Raw genomic sequence first — 23,970 nt, 5'->3', positions numbered from 1 at the left:
TTCCAGACAGGAACAAATATGGCAGCAAAGCAAGTATGTGGTCTTCGTTTGAGCTAAAGCTGCTATTTGCCAGCAGGGGAAAACACATTGTTGTGGTATAAATCTCACGTTTCTTTGCCAGTATGCAATGCAGCTGCATTATTTCACTATAAAATAAAATTGGCCCTGAAATTTTGCAGAACATCTCTGAGGAGCGGATCCAAGATCCTGCTGGAAGGGCTTTTCTTAAATGTATTTTACTATATGTGTTGCAAACTATATCCTAGTATCAGCATTCACAAGCAGCGCAGGACCAAATATTTGTTCTTAGCATCAAACTGCTACAGCTGGGTGTGTGTGTATGTGTGTGTAGTTTTTTAACCATCCTGTTGTTCGTTTCATTGTTGTTGTTTTTTTGAGGGAATTTTTGTGAAGACTAAAAGTATACATTATTTTTTCCCCCAGGACATTTAGATGTTAAAATCGTCCTTGTCAAACTTTAAATTAAATTTGTGATTTTTAGCAAACACTTTCCTTTTTATCACTTCCTCAAGCAACCTTTTGCATGCTTTCTTCGTTGCTTTTTTTAACAATCAGTCCTCCCCAGAGTAGCTCCTTCTTTTTATGTTGCTTTAATCTCACCACCATTAGTGATGCTCTCTGATCAGCGCACACTGACTTTTATTTTTTTATCATACCACCAGGTAAACTTAGAGGAAAGGTTTGGAAAAGCCTTGTAGTGTAGGGGGAGAAAAAAAGTGCCCCGGTGTAGGAACCTGTTACATAAAGTTTAGTTACAGTAGAAAAGCTACATGGCCTCTTGCTAATGTCACAAAACTGTGGATTGGTTTACGAGCGGCTTTGTCCTCTCTAGTTTATTGCGCACAAAGCTGTCTCTGTTATGAGCACCGCACACAGTCCTGGAGGTCAGAGAAGCTATGAATTCTAAGCGAAAACTACTTGTCTGCTAGCAAGTCTTTTTCTTATTACATTTCTCCTCATTTCATTTTCATTTAATTTTCTTGAGTGTGGATGAATGCTAATCGCAAGTCACAAATGTAATTTAATGTATCACTTTTGAAGTGTGATTAGAATGTCTGGCCTAACATGAATGGGTTCGTGCTGATCTGTGCACCGAGCGCGTTCGCAGACTGTATAAAACTACAAGGCTAACTCTATCTGACGTGCTTATTTCTTTCTCTCGCACTCACACACACAGACACGCAAGGATGTAGCACACTTGGAGACTGTGTCGGATTTATGATACAGCTGTTGATTTAAATGCCTGGGACAGGGGGAAGCTAGGCAGCATTGTTTACAAGCCACATTTGTTGTCTTTTGACATATTCTCCCTCTGGACATTTTTTCTTTCACTATTTCTTTTTTGGCCAAGATTCATCAGAAACCTTGAAGGAATTCTTCAGCCTCTCAAAGATAAGATTTAAAACAGCTGCACCCACCCCCTGAGTGCAAGAAACAAGTTTCAGGCACATTTGGTGGAACCAGTCAAAGCAAGGCATTCTGAATTGTAAGCAATCAAATGCAAAATCAGTGCAATCCTCCTGAATCTTCTCAAAATGTTCTTCCCCGTGCTGAATCAGTGACTGCATATTGAAATTCATATTGAATTTGTGGAAGAAGAGACTCACACACCGGCATCCTTTTTGTATGTCTCCCGTTCTAGCCTTTGTTTGGTCTCTGGGAGACGTACAGCAGTCCCCTTTCCTCTTTTGTTTTTCTCAGTGTGCACTTTGCAGGCTGGAGATGGGGAATAGATCAAAAGCAGAATGGATGAGCTGTTTTGCAAGATCCCCAGTCTTAACGGATTTCAAGGCTGGGTGAGGCTGTGTATGTGTTGCTTGGCTGGGTGTGTGTGAGTGAGTGTGTGTGTGTAATATGCATGTACATGCAAATTTATGTGTCTGTGCCTGACTGCCTATGTGCCGACAAGTTTGCCGCTGTGTCTAAGTTTTTATCAGTCTACCCAGCGCACCCTTGAATTCCTACCCAGAATCTCGATATACTCTAATGTAGGTGCAGAACAACCAAAGATGCTTTGTAACTGTATAGGTATTGTTTCATTTGTTCTCTCTCCCGGGCATTCTCTGCTCTCCAGACAATCCCGGTGAATTCTTCAAAGCAGTCCCATTTGATATCATACTCAGATTCTACGTGATCGCTGTGCTTTTTTTTTTTTTTTTTTTTTTAGTATTTTGTAACTTTTTGTAAAAGTCAGTATAACATTGACATCTGCTCTACTGTACCTATTTACAGTATATGCTTCCTTTAGACTTTTTTAAGCGCGTAAGCCTAAAAATATCTCTATGAATCCATGTGAAAAAGAAAGTTTTCAGAAGACTAAGCACACCCCATGGTTCAATAGCTTGTAGAACCACCTTTAGTAGCAAAGACGTGAAGTAAGTAAGGGATAAATAAGGGTGTACAGAAGTGGGTTTAACACCTGCAAGGTACCCAGGGCCCGTGGCTGCTGCAAAACAAGACAAAGACTGAATCATCAAGTTGTGTTTGGTTCATTCAAACATGGCACTGTGTATTACTGCCAGAAAAGTCCACTTTGGTTTCATCTATCCAAAGTGAACTTTGCTGCTGCCATGTCGTGTTCTGGCAACCCTTCCAAACAAGAAAGGTTGTTCAGTCAATTTCTGATTGAAACCTCTAATGAACTTCAACATTTAAGATGCTGACTGAGCACTGTAGAGTCAGTAGCTCTCGGGGGGTTTTTTGCAGTTTTTCTGAGCTTTGCACCGTCTGATCTTGGATTGAATTTGCCGGGATGGGCGCTCGTGGTAAGATTTTGGCTCCAGACCAGCAAACTGTCAAAACCTGTGCTTTTGCTCACACTTTCTGATGATTGATCACATAAGTGTTAAAGTGATTATCATCACTTACCATCTTAAATACTATGGAAGTACTAAGGGTGTACTTGTTTTTTCACAGGACTGTATATATGACACAAAAGTTAAAGAAATATCTCTAGCAATACAGTTGATCCTGCTGTCAAGTTTCCCGCTTCTACTCCTCCGTGCTTCACCTCAGAAAAACCTAAGTCACAACCTCAACCATGAATGTGTTTAATCATTTATGCTTCAACTTATTAAGATATATTTCAAAAGTGTGCTATGTTCACCTCATAAAAAATGCAGGACATAAAAACATTGCTTAATTTTTTATGTCCTTCATTAAGCAGACTCTAAAAATCCCACTTATATATGAACCTGTAAAGTCTCAAATCAGCTAAAATTAAAATTATTTCTCTTGAATAACCATTAAATAATAGGTTGTCAAAGGAAACAGGCAGGTTGAGAGTGTGTTGCTGCTGCAGTAGTTGTGCAGAGGGAAAGACCTGCGAAATTTCCCATGGGAATGGATGCTTTATCTCCATAACTCCAGATAACATAAAATGTCCACTCATATTGTTCTCCTTCACTGCTTTTGCACAAGAGTGATAATCTGGAAAAGAGCTGGCTCACAAACTGAGATTGCAGCACACCCCTAAAGGTCTGAATCCATCCCTATTGTTTTGGTACCTCTCTGCTGATGTGATCATTAGCGATGAAGACATTTGGGCAGTCCGTAGTGTCTGGGTGCACAGCCTGAGCAGGGACTGTTGCTGCCGGGGCATCCATTGTTTATTTACTTCTCTACAGGGGATGTACCACTTGGAGAGTATGCAGCACTGCTTTGAAGATCTGCTCTGCAAACTGTAGGAGCTCGTCTCCAACCCTGAGCTTGTGTCTCATTACGACTACTGAACTAGCAATGACATTATTCATCACAATGCCAAATAATGAGTTTGCAAACAGGCTCGGGAATGAATGACCAAATCTTTAATAACACGATGCATTTGTTTGTGTTTGGAAGTAATAAAAAAAAATACCACAAGTTGCAGTTTATGCGATTATGAAACAACAGACTTTAAAAATGTAACCAGATTGACTTTTTCATCACTTTTCCCTCACTGCCGGAGATTAGAGAGTTCTTGACCAGAAATAAATAACAGCTAGAAGTGCCACAGTTTGTAGCTCCTTTTCATCACTTGGCAACAGAGTCACGACTGTGTGGTTTACCCAGTCCTCTCTTTAATGTATGGCATATCCAACCACCTACACCACCACCTGTGTCTGTCTAGCCCCTGAAGTTTGCCTACGGCACCACCCTGATTAGTCGCTTTCCTGCTGATGATGAGTCATACGGTAGAGAGCTTGTGTAAGAAAAAAAAAGGGAAAAAAAGAACTTTTCCCACTCACTATTCCATAGAGGAAACATGCATAACAGTTGCACACACAAACACAGAACGCCGGTACTTCGTTTGAACAATGCAATTGTTGTGAAGCAGAGTGAGCACGCTCTAAATATAACTACACGCTGTTTTTACCAGCAGCTAGTTGCTGATTCAACTGGTGGCAATGTTAGGCATCTACTTCAGCATATTTTCTTCAGGCCTAGATAGCAAAATACTGCCATGTAAGTCCATCTCTTGCGAGAATACTTTGCGTCCGTAGTACAGAGATGAGGATAGTCCTATTTGTCAGTAAAGAGAGCCCCACACCCGCGAGTACACAGCCACACATTTCAGTGTCGTCCCAAACTCATTTGCACCGCTGTGACACCTGAGTGCTTTAGCCTCGGTGTAAGTGGGCTGTATGACATTATGCTTGATAATGGTACTATTGCTTCTCTCATATATGATGGATGTGTCTGTCACGGCACAGTCTCGCTACACCCTATTGGATGCAGCATTTTTCTGACAGGAAAATCAGCCAATGCTGACGCTTCAGTGAGCAGCCACCCTAATCTTTTCCTCGTGCTGTAATTCCAGGTTCCAGAATGAACCGTGGGTAATCCCTCACAGGACGTGTCGTTCCACTGTGTCAGAGTGTCGTTGTCAGTCTCTCTGTGTGTCTCTCTTTCTCTCGGCGTGCACGCACACACACACACACACACTCAAACACAAACTTTCTCTTTCTTTTTCGTCTCCCTGTTGCTGTCGCTTTCTCATGTTCTGGCTCCCTAGGTGGCTGCTTCTTATACTTTCTCATTGATATTTTTTTTTCTTTCCATTCGCCAGTCTCACCACACCCACTCAGTAAGTGATTGACATTCCCCTGCATCTTTTTATGTCTCTCTCTCTCTCTCTCTCTGTCTTTTCCTTGTGCTCTTACCCAATCCCTTCTCTCTTACATCCTGTTCTTCCTCATTTCTGGTGCAGGCTTTTCATCAGCAGCCCGAATTTAGCCTGAATATATTTCCTAGATTCACTGGATGCACTGCGCAGTATTAATTTATAGTAACTGCAGTGCAAATACCAAATTAATCGCACAGCATATGAGAAACATCAGGATACAGCCCCTTGTGTTGTACACAAACAGTCTGGTGAATGGCAATGAGCTGTTTCCTCTCTTCACGATAAAAGCTTGTGAGTCTAATGGCTTCTCGGATTGTGCTGTGTGTATAACGACGTTTCATGCAATGGTTCAATATTGTTGCTTCATCGGGATTCATGCAATGGTTAGGGATCCCTCTGGTTTACAGTTTACTCAGCTTACACACTTATTAGAAAATGCATATTGAGGGAAATGACATGTAAGGTTACGGATGTTCTCTCTTGGCCTGCAGATTAATAGCAGACTGTGGCGCTCACTGATTAATACTTCATCACTTTAATTAGTTATTTAGTAGCATCTCTCTAACTTTTAGACACTTTGCTGTCATCTTTTCATCCAGTTTATACCAAATAATGAGAATCTACCATTTTTTGCTGCATAAATCAATAGTAAAGTGTAATGCATAGCAAAATGTCTCAAGAATAATTACAGCATTAAACGTTTTCAGCCTCTTTGTTAAATGTCACAGTGTGTTTTGAGTTCCTGCTTACATTAGTTAATGCATGCATATGCTTTCCTCTGAAATCTGACTCACGGGGAGTACATCTCTACTTTATCCCCTCCCAGCGTTAGCAGAGTCGAGGGGAGGGCCACCAAACGGCCAGTTCCTGCGCTTCCAGCATATGTTTGTTCTCCCTTCCTGGCTATCTCTACCCCTGCTCATCTGCTACACTCACTCTCCACCTACACTTCCTGGGCCGGAGTCACGGTGCCACCTCATCTCATTACCCTCTTAGTCACCCCCATGCTCAGACCTTTCGTGACACCTGCTGAGCCTAGCCAAGCCAGAGACTCCCACATCCCACCACCTCCACAGGCTCTGACAGCTGATTGTGTACGCTGATTGCTGAGCAGCATATTTCACTGGCCCCTTTTTGGTCATGCTGCAGTATGTTCACATTTTCTGCCCCCTCTGTTTCTTGAGGCCATCAGTAGCAGAGTGTGCAGTGCGTTGGTGCGGGCAGTTTGGATAGCTGTAGTCTATTTTGTGAGAGCAAGGTGCTGTTTCTCCCAACAAGTATACCAGAGGAAATGGAAGGCAAGATCTCTTTGATCATATACTCTCAAAGGAAATCTTTGAGTCTGGGAGCTCTCTCTTCTAGTTTAGATATATATCACATCAGAATTCATTATCAGTGTTAGGAGAGTAGTTAAATGGCTTCCAAATGTAGCACAGATCAGCATGAATTGCCTGAAATCTCAAGAGAAATTTGGCAATTTAGCCTTGAAACAAACCCGGGCCAAGCTTGAAGAAGTCTGTTTATTGGATTTTTTTTAATCACACTTCAATCACTTTGACATCTCGTCCTTTCTCGTCTGACTCCGACCAGCAGGAATATTCTCAAGGGTTTTATTCCATGTTCAGCAATCAAAGCGCTCATTCAAGAAATGCGACTATATTTTGCCAGCAATGTGTCACCGCTGAATTAGGTACTATATTTTCTCATTCACTCCTCCTACATAATATTTTTAATTAGGTGAAGCTGATTATTGTTTTGAGAGATATAATTTGTTTACAGCCTTTGAGAGGAGGTGCAATACTTTGTCACTGACAGAGTTTGAATCTAAACTATTGTTTTTAGGAATATTTATTCAAATCCTGAAAGCGCTGTCTTTGCCCCTAACTAACAGTTACACAGTGTTTTAACAATAAATGACTGTGTGGAAACATCGCAGGCAGGATGAGCTTGAAAAGCTCTTAAATTATCTCTCACATATTAAATCTAAACCACAGATAACCTGCGTCAGTAAAAATTACACAAACTGTTAAAAAAACAATGATCGCATCATCTCGTTGTTTGATTTTAGGATTACCTTCTGCACGCAAACGTCAGTCATATGGATGAAATGACAGTTTGTGAAATAAGTGTCACGAGTATCACAACATTACTCCCATAGAAAGTACAGGAAGAAAGTAAATTGTCAAGTTTAAAAACGCTTTTAATGCAGAACTTTGAAATTTTTTTTCACTTTTTTATTTAACAGCTTAGAGAACCCAAGAAAATCCTTCACCATAGTTTTCCATGTCTGTCCCAGTAAAACAGTGCAGCATGGGGCTGATTTAAAAAAGGCCTTTGTAGAGACTCTCCTCATAGAGTTCAGGATTGGCAACCTTGAGTCGAGTAAATAAATGAACGAGACGGGAGATGGCAGAAACAGATTGAAAGGAAAGACACCATGTGAGGTGGAGGTGTGAAGTCCCACTCAAGCTGTAATGAGAATGTGGCTGTGTGCCATAGGATTTGCCGGTAATTGCTTTAATGAATGCATTCTGTTGTCTCTTGATTGAGCACATGCCCTGTGTGCGCTCCTCCAGGAGCCACGAGTGTTATTTCTGTTTCTCTCTCGGTCGTCTCACTAACTTTTGCCGTCACACAGTCTCAGGCTGTGGTGATCCGTCCACTGCTTTTTGTCTGGCCCAAATCTTTTATGAAGGTCACACTGAGTCTCCTTTAAAGACAAGACACAGAGTGGGAGAATTAGGCATAGATCGTTTCTGTTGCCCTTTCCAGCTGATGGTCTTAGTAGGTGATCTGTTTGCATGTGTGTGTGTGTGTGTGTGTGTGTGTGTGTGCGCGCGCGCGTGCACGCTCACTTTGCAGATTGGCCTGTGGCACTCTGAAGATGGACTGTCCATGGAGAGAAAGCTTCCATCTATCAATGTGACGGACACCCTCTTCAACACGACTCTTATCATCACAACAATACTGGTAAGGACTGTATGCGCACTGACACACACACGCATCAGTATTCTGTGCCATTTTATTAGCTCAGCTCAGACTGATCTACATGTGGCTGACATTCTCTAGTTGACAGACAATTACCATATCAAAAAGCCATTTTGTGTTTTCACTTCCACACTCAGTCCTTTTGGGATCAGAGGATCTGATGCTGCTCAATTGTTTTGCCCCGAGTACCGGGTGTATCAGCAGGAGCTAATAATTTACCATGTCAGCCATCCTCAGCCTTTGTTGTAAATATAGACCCTGTGAGCACTAGTTCTCACTACTCTAACTACTTGTTTTGAGGGGGGTGCGGTGCCAGTTTCGAGCAACTTCCTTTTTCTGCTTTGTTCAGAAAGAAAAACACATACTTCCTGCAATTATACACTTGATGTGGACTATTTTTAATCAGTGCTTGAGTAAATCAAGTGTCTGGTTCATTACTCACTTATTTAATCAATTAATTGATTAAACACAAGTAAATTATATAAAAGCAAAAAAAGCAAGGAAACGAATTTCTCTCACTGCTCTTGCTCTGATTGTCGTTATTTCACAAATGGCCAAACACATTTCAAAATGACTAATCACAAAAATTCTGTGAAACTCACAAGTTTTTTTGGCAGACAAATTAGACAAGTCTTATATTTGTAGAGCTAAAACATGCTTTAGGCAAACTGTCTCACGCTGTTATAGCTCAGTAAAACATCTCGTGCTGAAACACCCAGCTGAGAAACTTGTAAGTACTATAAAGCAATTCACCTTACTAGAATCTCTGCAGGCAGCTGTTGAGCAACAGCAAAGTCCAAGAAAAAAAAAACAGTTGAATAGAAGCGATTAAATGTAACTGCATTAATATAAATGCTGCAGGGCTAAAGATGGCATTAGGAGCACATGAGAAGGTGGATGCTGGGAAAGCAGGGGAAAAGCTTGGGTTACTGCAGGGCAGACTGGAATCGTCTCTATGGAATGACAGACTTAGCAAACAGCAAACAGATTTAATAAACTAGAGAATGAGCTTTGACATGTGGCATTTTGTCCAGCCATATCTTAAGGCGAAAAGAGTTTATAGCTTGTCTGCACGGACACGCTTGAAGGTGCGGAAAATGCCTGCAATCATGGCCCAACTACCCTCGCTATCTCTCTCCAAAAGTTCTGTCCCCTCTGCATTTTTGTCATCTCATTGCAATGATCTGTAAATGAGGATATTGGTAAATATTTGCAGTAAGTTACAAATGATTATATATTTCTAAGCATAAATGACAATCCAACAATACAAATCTAACATAAGTCTCTCCATAAAAGCATTTAAGATGCGCTTAGTTGCACGGTAAATAAATAAAAGATTAGCTGTGTGGGGAAAAAAGGTTTGTCAAAAAGACCTAGAGACAGAAGTTTAACGGATGCACTTTTTGCCAAGTGGAGACTCGAGGAAGTGGGCGGCGTAAGTCAGGCTGTCGCCTTCCTACAGTTAACATATACGGCCTCTGCAGGTATGAGGGAGGGTGCTTCAGCAATCTGAAAAGCACTCAACTTCAAACATGCTGAGTCTTATAATCTTCAAATGCCTCTGACTTTATCAACCTGTGGTTATTACATATGAGTATATCAACATGATTAGCAGTGAGTCATGCATAAAAATGGATGTCGCAGGTTTCGCAGTAGATATTTCAAAAGAGAAATGGTGAACTGAAAAGCTGCAGGCAAAACCAGCAAAACCTTTCCCCGTGTCATTCATGTCATACAGTGTACACCTGAACTATGACATTTATTTAACAGTACAGAAGCTCAGTTGCTATTGCACATTTTGAACAGTGCTAAATTAACCTTCAGTAATTATATACCTACTTTAATTACTTGAGAGGATATTTAAGGCTTTTCCAAACCTTTTGAGAATAATGTAAGGCTCTCTATAAGCACCCCTGTGTTGTATTTTCCAGCAGCTTTGATATTAATGCACTGTTGGGGAACTTCAGAAGTGAAAAATAAGTCCAAGTTGAAACCGTCACAATGTTCCAAGAAGTAGGACCTAAATGCAACAATTTTAATGGACTAAAGTGTTATGGTGCATTCCTTTGATACTACTACTGCTCATCACCTCTCCCAGGGTTTGGGTCCGCCAAGCGTTTATCTGACGTTTGCTGTAATTTTTGAGTTTTCAGTCAGGACTTTGGACTGGAACAGCCCTTCAAGTCACACTTGTCATGGTCATTTTTCATTTGTGGACTTTCTAGTATTATTTATTATTTATTCTATGTCAATTCTTAGTTTGCATCTCATCTCTGTGTGTTTTTAAAGCGTCACTTTGCCTTAGTTCTTTGTTGGTGTTGCATTGTCTATGAATCTTCCTTCAACAATCCCTTGTTTGGATTTGGTTTTCTGCTGCCTACTGGACTACCTGCTTTACCTTAACAAAGGTTCCCTTTTTGTTCTTTAAATTCTGAGCCTCAGATCTGCATTTTAGATCCACATTTTACACAAAACACGTGACTTCCAACTCAGAAAGCTGGAGCAGGCCAAAAACACTGAACTTTACCAGAGTTCAGCAGTTCACATAAACATAAGTAAAACTGTAAAACGCATATGTAAATGATATGTACTGCATATGAACTGTACACCCACTGTTTTCTATTTGAGACTCGCCAGGTAAGCCATACACAAAGATCAGGCACTAACCATGAACGTGCTACAGCTGTGTTTTTAAGTGCAAAAGAAATAAGAAAAAGAAATAGCATTGCAGCACAGTAGACTGGTTGGTTGTCAGACTTTGTATTCCTGCATGAATTGGTGATCACTGAAAAATCTTTCAGTAACTTTTCCTTAAATAAATCGAAGCTTAAGGTGGTCGCTCAGAATTGGTATCCCCTTCATTTTTCCAGGCAATTGTAATAAAATGTAATTAGCCATCAGTGACATTTGTGCAAGATTTTGTTCGATCATCCAGGTAAGGAACGTTTCTGGGATGTCCATTTTAAGGTTGCTAGTCTTGATCTAGCAACCATGTAGCTTACTCAGCCACTGAAGTCGGTCAGAACAAATGTGCACCTGGATCCGTAGGACCAGTAAGGTAACCAGTCCCAGCTACCTAACTAACTAACGACATGCCTTTAGCTTGCTCAGCTGATTCAAATCAGAGCTGCTATGTTCAGCCTTTTTAATAAACGTCCTTTTTTGAATGACTAATATTGTGTGATCCTTTAATTCAAAAGCAATTACTCTGACCTGTGAAAATGACAAAATACTTACTTTAGTGTGTTTTCTGCAAATTGGCCTCAGCAAAATGGACAGACTGTCACATCAAATGTGTGATATCCACAGATATTCCACAGTGTCCTCTAATGTGGCAGTAACATGAATGTGTGCAACCAGCTGCTAGTGCTGTACCTTGCTAAGGAGCCAAACAAACGATTATGTAATATAAATAATACAACATCATGTATTATTCCTGAGCTTTTGTTTTATTACTTTTGCAGGTTCCGCTGTTTTGCTTGTGCTAATCTTGCATTTGTAGGTCAATTAATGTTGCTGCCTAGCTTTACTTCATGGCTTTAGTTTGCTTCAGTTATTCTGTGTTTTGTTGTCAAGTTTCCATCTCTGTGTTGGATGTTTGGTTATGTCCCATCTTTTTTCTGGTAGTTCTCCGTCTCTCCTTTATTGTGTTAAGCTTTCTTCTCTTGCTTCGTTATTCTGATTTAGTTCAGGTGTGTTTAGGTCCCCATTAGCTCTTAGTGAGTTTCAGCGTGGTTATATTTAATAAAGGTTCTGCTTTCATTCTTTCAATCATGTGCCTCCATGCCTGTGCCTCCTGTGCCTGACTCATGACTTTCAACTGGGAAAGTCAGAGCATCCCCAGTAACCCTAAATTCACAGTCCAAGATAGCATTAGCTCACAAAACATTAGTAAAACTCTAAAACTTGCTATCTGTATCGCTAATGTTGTGTATTTGAGAGTCGGCAAATAAGCTTTGCACAGAGCATGCTCTCTTCATGAACCTGCTACAGCTGTATCTTTAAGTGCGAAAGAAAGTATTGCACTGTACTGCTAGTTCTGTGCCTAAGGAGCAAAACCTTTTCCTACTGGACTACTGGAATGCACTCAACTCAGCAGGGACGTCACATCCAGCACTGATAACCAATTTCTGAGGCAAACTGAATACAGCATCAGTCCAGGGAAACTCGGCCAGAACAAAAGGTGATGAGAATAAACGTGCTAGAGCACTGAGACACTTTGAGCAAGTGGATAAACTCAACTGAGAAACTATAAATACTCATTACAACTAACTGGAACAGAAGACAGAGGTGAAACTAAAAAGGATGGGGCAAACAAAGAAGAGGAGAAAGCCGATGACAGGAGGTAAAATTAATAGAAACACACAAGAGGAAATAAAAAGAATCTAAAAACACAATACAAAGATTCAGATTGTTAGTCAGCAGCACGTCATTCACTCACTCATTGAATACAACACAGAACACAGACATGACTTGCTCAACTCCTCCTCCTCCTCCTCCTCGCTGATGAATCAGATGATAAGGCATAGAGTAGCCCTGTAAGCAGAAACAATTGGCCCACTGTGTTGTTGTAACTGGCTTATCAGCTGCAATCCTTGGGACTAGGGGAAGGACATATTGCCATATTTCGCCAAAGAACAACTCAGTGGTCTCATTGAGACTGATAGGGATTCAAACGGAACGGTTCATTTTGCACAGGAGGGAACGGCATCAGGGGACTGTAGAGATGTGTGTGTGTGTTGAGGTTGAGTTGGAGTACAAATGAGACAATGTTTTCACAACAGAAAGAGGCTGTGAAAGAAAGAATTGGCTGAGCGCAGAGCTTTGATTTCACTTTGGATATATAGAGTCCCTGGACCAAACTTCGGAAGCCACCAAGGAGCAATTTTCAGTGCCTATCACAGCTCATTCATCATGGTGTGATTGCTGTGTCGCTGTTATCTCGCTTGTGGGCGGCAGACGAGCCACAGCTGAAAGCCTCTATAAGAATTCCTTACCTGTACCGCCGGCCTGGGAGAATGTGTGCGTTTGTGTGCACTTGTGCAGACGCTTTAAGGATGCTCTCCTCCGTTCGTTTTCAGCTTATTTTTTAATGCAACTTTTGACGTGTCCACCTGGGCCTTACAGAGCAGTCTCATTACATATAGCTGTCACCTTCTCCACTTTAATTTCACAAACAGCTCCAGAAAAAATAAAAATAAAAACTACAGTCGCAGAATTGATTATCACTTTACTGCAGGGCCACAAGCCATGTGTTTGCAATTATTGATTGAGTTTGTTACAGGCACTGTTGAGGTCTTAGTGAAAATGTCTTTATACCGTCGCGGTGATGCAATAGAAAAACCAATTCTTTGTTACCTGGAGATAAAATTGTTTTATATTATGTGTGGTATTGCATTTCCTCTCTGTCCTGAAGTACAGTAGAGCATCATCCAGTAAAACACAAACACACCAAAAAATAAAAAGATTAATCTCTTTTCTGTTCTATAGCATCAATTCTTAGTGTTCCCGCTTGACATCCGTTGTGATCGTGTAGCTGCTGTGTTTCTAGAGCTACACCGCAGGTTGTGAAGTGTCTCAGTGCCAGACCGATGGGTGGGTATACGTTAACGTTTTTGAAGAAACTTCTCAAGAAGCATTGAGCACCTGATTCAAACCAGGAGCTAATGCTCGAATCCGGCGTGATCGTAAAGAAAAGACGCGAGCGTCAACGAGCTGGACGCACACAGCAGCTTAACTTATGCTTGTTTGTCTTTGAAGGTTCGTCTCAAGTGATAGAAATCACACATACTGAACATTTTTATTCACCCTGTACTCCAAGCACACAAACACAAGTACGCAAGGTGCAAGATAAACAGTGCTGCAAATCAGGAGCAATGACCTGAAACATTGTTTCAACATCTGGTTTTCATTTTTTTGTAAAGCTGCATAAAAATCTAACACTACCTGCTTCTGGCGCTCATTTATACAAAAGATTTTCTGATTATATTCTTGTTTTTCCACTTGGTTTGTTTAATACAGGTGGTTGTTATACCACTAGGAAATAATTAAATACCCTTTGGTGTTATTGAATTATTTATTTAATTAGTCAAAATGCTCCTAATGTGCTCACAGAGTTCAGTAAATCCGTCTTATTCCTCATTTTAAAATCGAATCTTTTGAAAATCCTAACTTCTCAATATTTACATCCCAGCTCAGTCCCCTTTTTTTGTCCTTAATGCCTGCAACACGTTCCTCTTTGGAAGAGTCATTTTCTGACTTTTTCAGCTGCAGCACCCTCGGCCATCCTTTTCAGTTTTCTTTCAGAGTACCCTTGTGTCACTGAGTGCTTTCATATCCACTCACATACGTATTGGTAAAAATTCAACATAGTGCACATAGTGCCGGCTGATAAAAGCAGACACGGAGGCAGATTTACTGGCACACAGGCTCAGAGGCACTGAGGCATGTGCACATGAATTTGCAGACAGAGACATGAGATCTGACCCCATTTCTCAGAGTTTATGCGTACTCCTTCTTTCTTTTTCCAACTCGGGCGTATTTGTATTTGTTGTAAGGAGCAAAACGGTTTTGTCGCAGTGGCTTTATGAAAAATTAACGTGACCTGGCCTCTTTTCTAATGACCCAGTATTTTTAACGAATATTGTCAGGGCGTCTGCGGCTCCTCCTCAAAACGGACTTCTAAGCCGCGGTGAGAGAATTATATCTCAGCTGCCAGTTTGCTGTGCTCAGGAGAGCAAGTTTTAGAAGGATAAGAAAAACAGCAGAGGAAAGCGAGGAGGGGCTGTCTGAAGACATCTTGAACACCCTGAGGTTTTAGAAAGTGGAAACTCCACTGTGGTGTCTGAAGCTGAATGTGAACAACACCCACCAGTGCACCTGGCAGCCTGTGTGTGCGCACTTGCTTGTGCATATGTAAAAGTGTGTTTCCTCCACTGACATTATCAGTCTGCAACCAGACTCCTCATGGCTTGGGAATAAGAGGCTGCTTTAAAAGTCTGCATTTCTTTATAGCTCCAAACTCATAGCTTTATACGGCTGTTTTGCTGTGGTGTGCAAAAGACGGCACATAGAATTTCCTTTAGTAATTTTGTATAGGCCTTTCATGCTTTTATATCGGTTATATATATATATTATTTTGTTCTCTTTTGACTTTTTTATTGACAACTTTTTATTGGAAGTGGTCTTTTCGCTTTTTTCAGTGTCTTGTTTGGGTTCTGGGTTTTTTTTGGACAAGTCGGACCTTTTAAGAGCAGTTGCGTTTCTATTTCTGCAGCTGAGCACTGATTGTTGTACGGCTTGGACCGGACATTTTTATAGAAAAACTGGAAGCTCAGAGAAAGAAGGATAAATTGAAACCAAGGAAAAGTAATGAAGAAAAAGCAGAGGCATAAAAGCAGAGAAACGTGTTGGCTAGATAACAGTCAGACAGCCTGCTGTGTTATTGATTGCTGTGGGGTTTTTACTGGAGTGATTGATGTTTCCAGGTCTGATTATATTAGTGTGTACTTAACCAGGTCAACGCTGTGGGATGGAGAGATACAAGGCAATATTTTCTAGCCTTACTCTAAGGGACTAGGCTTTCTAATGACACAAGACATATATAATAAATATGGTACGGCACATAAATCAACGAGAAGCTTGAAAGTGAATTCGTTTTTCCCTAATTAAGTGTTGTAGCAGCAACCAATACATTCATCCTTTCAAGTTACTGTTTCTCTGCTATGCAGTTGTAGGGAGGAGTGAAGTGACTACAAGTTGTTCTTAAGCTTCAGCAGTTAATATTATCGCTCATGCACACTTAAATGAAAGGATTTACTGATGTTACATAAGGCCAGACTGGTTTTACAGTTAAAAGATGTTAATGAGCTAACAGCTACCCGAACGCTACTCCCACGTAGGTTGTCTTGTTAATATTTTAGCCATAAGATAAAAAAATTACTTGCAAACATCTCACAGATGTAACATTATGTACAGCTACTTTCCATACAACTGATATTTATTTAGACTCTTTTTCTTCAGTTGTAATTATAGACCAATTTCTAACCTTCCTTTTATCTCAAAGATTCTTGAAAGAGTAGTTGTAAAACAAATAACAGATCACCTGCAGAGGAATGGTTTATTTGAAGAGTTTCCGTCAGGTTTCAAAGCTCATCACAGCACAGAAACAGCTTTAGTAAAGGTTACAAATGATCTTCTTATGGCCTCTGACAGTGGACTCATCTCTGTGCTTGTCCTGCTAGACCTCAGTGCAGCGCTCAGTGCTGTTGAACATGATATTTTATTACAGCAATTGGAGCATGCTGTAGGTATTAAAGGTACTGCTCTGCAGTGGTTGAATTGTATCTATCTAATTGACACCAATTTGTTCATGTAAGTGGAGAGTCCTCTTTACACACTGAGGTTACAGATTGCACAAAGTGTTACCTAACTATGGTGTTCCACAGGGTTCAGTGCTTGGACCAATTCTGTTTTCATTATAAATGCTTCTCTTAGGCAGTATCATTAGAAGGCATAGCATACATTGTCACTGCTATGCAGATGACACCCCACTTTATCTATCCATGAAGCCAGATGTCTTAAAATAGAAATGTCTTAAAGACATAAAGACCTGTATGACCTCTGGTTTTCTGCTTCAGATAATTCAGATAAAACGGAGGTTATTGTACTCGGGCTTAAAAATCTTAGAAATATGGTATCTAACCAGATGCATTACCCTGGCCTCCAGTAACACTGTGAGGAATCTGAACCAGATATGTCCTTAATGTGCATATTAAATAAATATGTGGGACTGCTTTCTTCCATTTGCGCAATATCTTCAAAACTAGAAACGCCCAAAATTAGAAACATCCTGTCTCAGAGTGATGCTGAAAAAACTAGTTCATTCATTACTTCTAGGATCAGGATGTCCTTAAAACTTCCTGAAAGCTTTCAGTTGATTCAAACTGCTGTAGTAAGAATACTGACAGGGACTAGAAAGAGAGCATATTTCTCCTATACTGGCTTCTCTTCAATGGCTCCCTGTAAAAATCCAGAATCGAATTCAAAATCCTGCTCCTCACATACAAGGTCTGGAATAATCAGGCCCGTCTTATCTTAATGACTTCATTACCATATCATGCCATTAGAGCTCTTCGCTTCGCTCTGGACTTATTTAGTTATTTTATTAAAAGTAGAATGGCAGGCAGAGCCTTCAGCTTTCAGGCCCGTCTTCTGTGAAACCAGCTTCCATTTTCAACTGAGGAGACAGATACCCTCTCTGTTTTTAAGATTAGTCTTAAAATGTTCCTTTTTGCTAAAGCATATAGTTAGGGTTGGATGAGGTGACCCTGAATCCTCCCTTAGTTTCTTGCAGTAGGTTTAGGCTGCTGGGGGATTCCCATGATGTACCGAGGGTTTGTCTTCTTCAGTCACCTGTTTTGTTTTTGTTTTGTTTAATCCCAATCTGTAGTTGTTTTTATTAATAGTGCGAACAGGATTAAGGGCATTTCCCATCCTTCTCTTCCAGTGAGTTGTTGTCATTGATGACTGACAACCTAATTCAAAGTGTGAATTTATTGCCAGGAGGTGCCAGCAGCAGCAGTAGCAATTACAGTAACTCTTCACAAGCCTGCGATGTCACATCATAAAACTGAAATTGAAAAATATTTCCTCCCTGCGATGTCAATCTTTGGTCGAGTTTTTTAACCAGTTGCTCCTTTTCCACCACCTGGATTGATATCATATCATTGGCAAAACAATATGTAGCTGCATCAGTGATTCTATCCACCGTTTGCACTTCCTGTCATGTGGAGTGTTAAAAGCAAACGCTCCAGTGTCGATTTGTTTACTTCTGGGTCACACATCACCAGATGTGATCGTATCCTTGTATGCTGTCATAACCTGGTTGTATTCAATGGTGTTCTTTTGCCTGAAGTGGTGAAACAAGTTTGCTTTAACCCTTTTAGTGGGAACTGGTTTCTTGCATGTCTTGAAAAGTACTGTATCTTGTTGGAGGTTGTTGAAGTAGGTCCCTTTTTAGGTACTAATTACCATCAGAGGCTGACGCACTGCTTGTTTTGTTGTGCGCGCACAAGGGAATTGAAGTGCTTTAAATGAATGAAAAAGAATTTAAATGTTGCTATATCGTTATTTTCACTTTTTTTGTCACATAAAAGCCTGCTGATAGTATGATGCACAGCTCTAATGTCTAGCCAATGTCTGCTGTAATATTACTCAGATAATCAATTAAAAATACTTCAAAAGGCAACAGTGACACATGCGCACAGCAAAAGGGTGCATTTTATTTATGACTTTAAGTCATGGTTGAGGCCTAGCAGACTCAGTCATGAAATTTAGGGGGGTGGCTAGTGCCCCCTCCCCCATTAACTTGACCCCCAGCTACAAACTGGTTGGCAACCACGGTTAGCACAGAAGCAGTAGTAAATGGTAAATAGCCTGTATTTGTATAGCGCTTTACTCACTCCCTAAGGACCCCAAAGCGCTTTACACTACATTCAGTCATCCACCCATTCACGCACACATTCACACACTGGTGAAATTTGTCACAACTTTACAACCGCTCAGTGAGTTGTTAGCAAGTGTTATAGACAAGTCAGCAATTTGCATGCAAACTGTGGTTACTAGGGTCAGGGACTGGACTCTATGCCTGCTTGACTGTAGCTTTATCAACCACAGCAACTCCCAGCAGTCACCAGAAACCTCCAATAACCACTTGCCAACTGCTCGGGAAATACATGTTTTTCTTTAGAGACCGGTGGTTACGAGTGGGATCACCAATCAGTCATTAGGACGTGTGACAGAGGGCTAATGAGATAATTCAGAACTATAAACCCTCTGATTCACACATGCATTTATTTTATGGTTGAAAAACTTTGTTAATATAACTCACAACTAGAGATGTGTGCACTTGTAGCAATTTGGGGTCCAGTGCCTGAAACTTTGGACTGAGCCCCATTGGTAAATTGTACAACTTTAGTATGCAATTCAACAATAAGCTTTACAGCTTTGGCTGCAAACAATACCTTTTACTTGGATCAGTTGATTTCCGGATCTGTTCACCATGAGATATATTGTCTCACCCTTTAGCAAACGCGCCAACCCACTTACTCTCACACTACTGCATATTGTAATGCTGTCTGTGTCAACTTCTTTCTGTTTTGCTGCTATAAAACACTGGAGGCTGTTGTCAGTGAACAGCATGTCTGTTTAATCAAACTGCGAGCCTGGTTAGATAAAATGAATCCGTATGCACATTCTTGGGGAAGAGCGGTGCAGACACAGACAGCTGATCAGTAGTCATTTTGTTGTCAGTCTTATCACAGCAGTGCAGGATGTGCAGTGTTGGTTCTACTGTCCGGTTCCTCCAAGAAAGAAGCAAAGCTGTTCAATCAACAGTATTAACACAATGTCCACCCTCACCCCTCCTTACAGGTGGAGCCAAACAGTTGCTATGACAACATTGCAAGTCTTAATACTAATAACTGTTGCGCCACCTGATGTGCACCGAGTTTTCAAGTGCCTCCAAATCCAGCACAAATTCGTCAGTAGTCAACCAGCTACCCTACAAAGTGTTTCCAGCTGTGGCAGTGACAAAACCATTTCACTCCCATCCCCAGCTCTTGAAATACAGCACCACTTATTCCTGTATATGCTTTACCCTCCTGAACCATGTCACAGTTGTATACACGCGTGGCTGTCTTATACGCCGAAGGCATTTATGCTAAAACGAGTCAATAAGCTACAATTAAAACAAACAGAAAACTAGTATACTTTCTGCATTGTTAAAAGCACTCAATAACACATCTATCCCGAACAATACTAGTTTTCTTTGTTGTAAAAAGCTTTTAGTTTTCAGTAGGAGTGATAGAAAATGTTTAGACACCTTTAATCATCGTTATTTGATGCCAAGTTTCTGGAATCACGAGCTAAGTTCAGGGATAGTGGGATGGAAAAGTACATAACACTGTCTTTATTGTGATGTAGTGGAGTCTGAGCACACCAGTCTGACAGTTGCATTATTTGAAAAATAGCACAATAAGGTTGGCTCCAAAATACATCACTGCAGGGCTCTTTAAATCTTCCTACAGCATCAACTAAATGACAAAACAAGACATAAATAAACAGACAGCCGAACAGAGAGTTGGTTCGCTAAAAGACAGGTTGTAAATAGTACATGACTGTATGACTGATACACATACACCTATCAGAAGAAAAGTATCCAGTTTTTGGTTAATACAACAGATTAGCACGCTCCTGCCTTGTTCCTGATTTCAGTGCCTGGCTCTGCTTCAGAGCCACAAATCTCAGTTTTCATTGAAGGCAGTAAACAACGTGAACCGTGACCTCTAAAGGACATGTGGGATGCTTCCACCATTCTTGCTCATTGCAAAATCTTTAGATAGGCTTAGTAAAATAATGATATTGATCATTAAAAGAAGACTCGGGTGATTTGGTAATAAATTACCCAAAAATGCTGGATATAGTAAAAAGTGTAAAAATTTAAACTCGTATATGGAAAACGATAAATAACTTATTTTTTGTATTTATCAGAAAGTTCAATAAACACTCCAGTTAAAAAAATAATCATTTTCTGGCAATTACTTCATTATTTAGGAGTAAAGGGGTTTAGAGATAGACGTTCAGAAGAACTAGAACTAAAATTCTGTATTGCTGTCACACTTAAAAATCATGAGATCTAATGCAACGCAAATCCTTTTTTTTTTTCAGGAGAATCCGTATGTGATGCTCCGACAGAACCACCAAGAACTCGAGGGAAATGACCGCTATGAGGGCTTCTGTGTGGACATGCTGAAGGAGCTGGCAGATATTCTCAAGTTTAAGTATCGCATCCGGCTGGTGGGGGACGGCGTCTACGGTGTTCCCGGAGCTAACGGAACATGGACGGGCATGGTTGGAGAGTTAATCTCAAGAGTATGTAAATATTTGCATATGCAATAATATTGCCAACAAACAAACCATACCACTATAAATGATTATGTTTTCTCCTTCGCATATGTGCGAGACAGAAAGTTTTTACAGGTGTCTATGCAGTCCTGTGAAAAGCTAAGTACAGCTTTGCTGCTTCCATAAGAATTAAGATGGTAAGAAGCAGCCAGGTGCTGCTAATCAAATGCGTTTTATTAATGGATCATCAGCAAGCGTGAGCATCTCTGTAAACGCAGAAGTTTTGGCAGCTTGTTCTGAAGCATTCAGGTGTGTGTTAACACAATGCCAAAAAGGAATGACATCAATAAAAGAAGTAATTGCTCCTGTCCATCATTCTACAGTGAGAAAGAGGATTCACAAGTAAAAGGAACTTGCCATTTTTCCCAGGAGCAGACAGACATCCCAGTAAATTCACCCCAGAGTCAAATCATGCAATGCTTAGAGAAACTACAAAAAACAGAAAGAAAACAAGAGCTGTATCTCAGACTCTACAGGCCTCAGTTAGCATGTTAAATGCCGTAACCCTCTACTGCACACATTTTGATGGTACATGCTGAACATCATTTTCTGACTCATTTCGGGCCATTTTATTGCCAAGATATTTTTTTTGTGCAACAATGGTATAAAACCGCAGAGAAAATTATTATCTCATAATTCATTACACAACTTTTAGAAAGCAAAAAGACCTCAGAAAATCTTCCAAAAATGTCGACAAATGTTGAAACAAAGAATTGAAAAGACGTGAAACATATTTACATAAATGATTTGATGCAGGCTTAGGTTCAAATTGTGCAATATCATGTCATATTGATTATACTGTTGTGAGACTGTCAGTCTATGTGAAACTTTCCAAAACAGTTCTGAGGTGGACATTACACTTTATACACATCATTTTTGGTTTTTCTGTGCACCCTGCATCTTGCCTTGTTCGGTTCAGTTCAGTTTTACTTGTATTGTGCCAAATCACAGCAATTACCTCAAGGTGGTATATCGTAATGTCATGAACCTACAACAATACAGAGAAAACCCTAACATTAGATGACCCCCTATAACCAAGCACTTGGCTACAGTAGGAAGTAAAAACTCCCTTTTAACAGGAAGAAACCTCCAGCAGAACTAGAATCAGGGAGGGGCAGCCATCTGCCTTAATCGGTTGGGGTGATGGGGTTGTCACATACTGTTGGCCAAAGTGATATATTATAATATATTGTCTGAGATGAGGTTCTGATATGGAATGGGAGCTCTGGGACTCTGCTTCTTCCTCCTGTCATCATAATTTTTGAGATATCCCACTAATGGTTCGAACTCTTTGCACAGATTTCATGCAATTTTGTATTTTGGACCACATTTCAACTCGGAAGCTCTGGTGGTTGGACAGCCTTCCCAATGTAATTGGTTTCCATCATTTAACTTCACATGTACAGGTCATGAGGCTTAAAAAGACTTTCTGTTGCTCTAGGGCAACACTGTGCTGTAGAGGTTTAAATGTTTGGAAGGGTTTCCAGGAGAAAGTCTCTTCTCTCTGAAAAGAAGTCTAAGCATGGGTTTGCAATGTTGCATCTGAACAAACCACAAGACTTCTGGAACAATGTCCTTTGGACAGACAAGACTAAAGTGAAGAAGTCTGCCCATGATGTACAGCACCATGTTTGTCAAAAACCACACTCAGCATATCAGCACAAACATCTAACATGAAGCATGGTTGTCGGTAGGTGATGATTAGTGCACATGGCCATAACCATGCTGTGTGGAACCTTAAGACATCTGTGCATTAAAAAAAGCCCTTTAAACATCAATGAACAGAATCAACATTGTAAAGAAGAGTGGACTAAATTCTTCCAAAGTCATGCAGAAAGCCAGTACTTCCAGCTGTTCCTAAAGGTGGTTCTACAACTTACAACTTTTCCTTTAAAAAAAACAAGATTTTCACCATAGCTGTGTGGACACCACTGTCTTGTTCTTCTTAGAGAAACATAGAAACAAACCCAAAGTGTATTGCTCAGCTTTCATATAATTTACAGCACATTTCCTTCATATCATACAGCCCCCTTCCTTCATTCAGCAGTTGGCCTTTTCAGCTTAAGTATTGTATTTTTCAAAGCAGTCACAGCTTGTTGGTGGCTTGTTTCCTGTCAGCTGCTTTAGCTGAACTGACCTTAACAGACTTTCCTCCTGGATCAGTCTTGTTGCTGTTAAATCTCTGAGTGAGCCCTTATATTATTTGCTGTATGTGGCTGTTAACAGGCAGATAAGGTTATATAAGGGATGAGAGGGAGAGGGGAAAGAAGTAAAAGAGCTGTTAAAAAATTAAAAGGGCGGGGTGAGTGAAACAGACAAGTGTTAAGTCAGTCCTAAGAGGTGATCTGTCTTAATTCTGTGGGCTAATGGAGGGCAAAGCCATTAAGTATGTAACGCGTACAGTGCCTGCTCTTGTTATTGTCACAGTCCATGTCCCCCCTACGTCCATGTATAACTTGCCTCTGGAAGGTTGACCTTCAGAACGGCCATGGGTGAAGTCGACATGTGTCTCTGACATCAGCTTGAGCCGTGGATTGGCATGGTTCAGAGGGATTTTCATGGTAAAGGCGGTATCTGCAGGGAAGTTACACAGTAGACAGAAAGGCTTCGGAGTGTTTGGTTAAAGGCATAGAAAAGAACAGGAAGGATGGCAGTGTAAGAGGATTGTGGGAAAATATACAGGCCTTGGCTACAAGTTGAAAGGGCAGGTAAAGAAAGGAAAATGGAGGAAGAGGGGTGTTATACACTTGGTAGGAGCAAAGGAAGACAGCCTCAAGATATTTTGGACAACAAATACCCGTCTCCCTGCCAGTACCTTTCAGAATGAGCAAGATTTCACTGAGGATGAGGATGATTAGTCTGACGGGTGTCAGACAGCCTAAGCTAACAAT

General features: G+C 40.6%; 1 protein-coding gene across 2 annotated transcripts in view; it reads left to right on the top strand.

Moving 5' to 3' along the window:
* Nucleotides 1–23,970, top strand: part of grik4 (glutamate receptor, ionotropic, kainate 4) — a 339,306-nt gene that overhangs the window by 295,397 nt on the left and 19,939 nt on the right. For both annotated transcript variants that reach the window (XM_035909771.2, XM_006795461.3), the window contains exons 12-13: nucleotides 7,988–8,095; nucleotides 20,843–21,046. In XM_035909771.2, coding sequence (XP_035765664.1) covers nucleotides 7,988–8,095; nucleotides 20,843–21,046 — 312 coding nt within the window. The remainder of the gene's footprint in view (nucleotides 1–7,987; nucleotides 8,096–20,842; nucleotides 21,047–23,970) is intronic.

Source organism: Neolamprologus brichardi, chromosome 14 (genome assembly GCF_056152115.1).
Source record: "Neolamprologus brichardi isolate AB-2024 chromosome 14, ASM5615211v1, whole genome shotgun sequence".
Taxonomy (NCBI): Eukaryota; Metazoa; Chordata; class Actinopteri; order Cichliformes; family Cichlidae; genus Neolamprologus; species Neolamprologus brichardi.
The sequence above is the reverse complement of the archived record's forward strand: the minus strand, read 5'-3'. Positions and strand labels throughout refer to the sequence as shown.